The following is a 993-nucleotide window of genomic DNA, read 5'->3' on the forward strand; positions in this document are numbered from 1 at the left end:
TCACCACATTGTGAATGACATGAACCAGTTCAATCTGCAACTCTTTGTCAAGTCCTACAACAGGTAAACACAACACGGCTACTAAAACATCCTGCTAAAAAAAAGAGAGTTAATTTAGCATTGACATATTGTTTAATCAATGTTTTCCTCCACTTCACAGCCGAAGAGACCTGGAAATCGAGAGGCCTGTACCTGGTGGCCACATCAATGTCAGCACTCTAAAGTAAGTAAAAAATCATTGGAGAACCTCTAGAAAATTCAGGATCAATTTCCTGTAGTAATGACTTTGTTGTTCTGTTTTCAGGTGTCCTGCACTCCTGGTAGTTGGAGACAGTTCCCCTGCAGTGGATGTAGTGGTAGGTTTAAGTTTAATCTAGGACTATCTTCACTTCATTATTACTGCCATGCTTTTTATTATTCTGCACACTGTTGCTCCACCCTTTATATCCACTGCATGTTTATTTAGTGGTTTAACACGTCTGTTTTCTGCACAGGTTGAGTGCAACACAAAACTGGACCCTACCAAAACCACACTGCTTAAGGTGAGTGAACTCCAGTGAAGCTGGCATGTATTAATAGCCACATGGAAAAGTCAGGCACTGATAAGATTCCGATAGCTCAGCATTATCTAGTGACTAATTTACCCAGGTAGTGCAGAAGCAGTCCACACTGGCCAGTCCTACCTCGGCTGACCTAATTTTCCACATCCCGCCCTCAGGTGGACAAAGAATTACGTTTATGGCGCCTAAAATGGCCTATTTATCACCGATAAGTGCTGAGACTAGTGGAGTTAATGGAGCGCTAGGTGTTTTAGACACCTGTGTGAATGGCCGAAACCGAAATGAGAAACAAGCAGTGACGCATTTGTGTTTTTCATGCATTGTAAATAACATTTTATGTCCCTTCTCTTTCGTCAGATGGCTGACTGTGGAGGCTTGCCCCAGGTCGACCAGGTGTGTATTCATAACGTTTATGGCCATTTAGATTCATTTA

General features: G+C 42.3%; 1 protein-coding gene across 1 annotated transcript in view; it reads left to right on the plus strand.

The window, feature by feature from the left end:
• Window positions 1-993, plus strand: part of LOC107574713 (protein NDRG1-like) — a 7,567-nt gene that overhangs the window by 5,407 nt on the left and 1,167 nt on the right. The window contains exons 6-10 of the mRNA XM_016261158.1: window positions 8-63; window positions 161-223; window positions 305-356; window positions 495-542; window positions 918-987. Of these exons, the coding sequence (XP_016116644.1) occupies window positions 8-63; window positions 161-223; window positions 305-356; window positions 495-542; window positions 918-987 (289 nt within the window). The remainder of the gene's footprint in view (window positions 1-7; window positions 64-160; window positions 224-304; window positions 357-494; window positions 543-917; window positions 988-993) is intronic.

This window comes from Sinocyclocheilus grahami, unplaced genomic scaffold (genome assembly GCF_001515645.1).
Source record: "Sinocyclocheilus grahami isolate Dianchi unplaced genomic scaffold, SAMN03320097.WGS_v1.1 scaffold2315.1, whole genome shotgun sequence".
Taxonomy (NCBI): domain Eukaryota; kingdom Metazoa; phylum Chordata; class Actinopteri; order Cypriniformes; family Cyprinidae; genus Sinocyclocheilus; species Sinocyclocheilus grahami.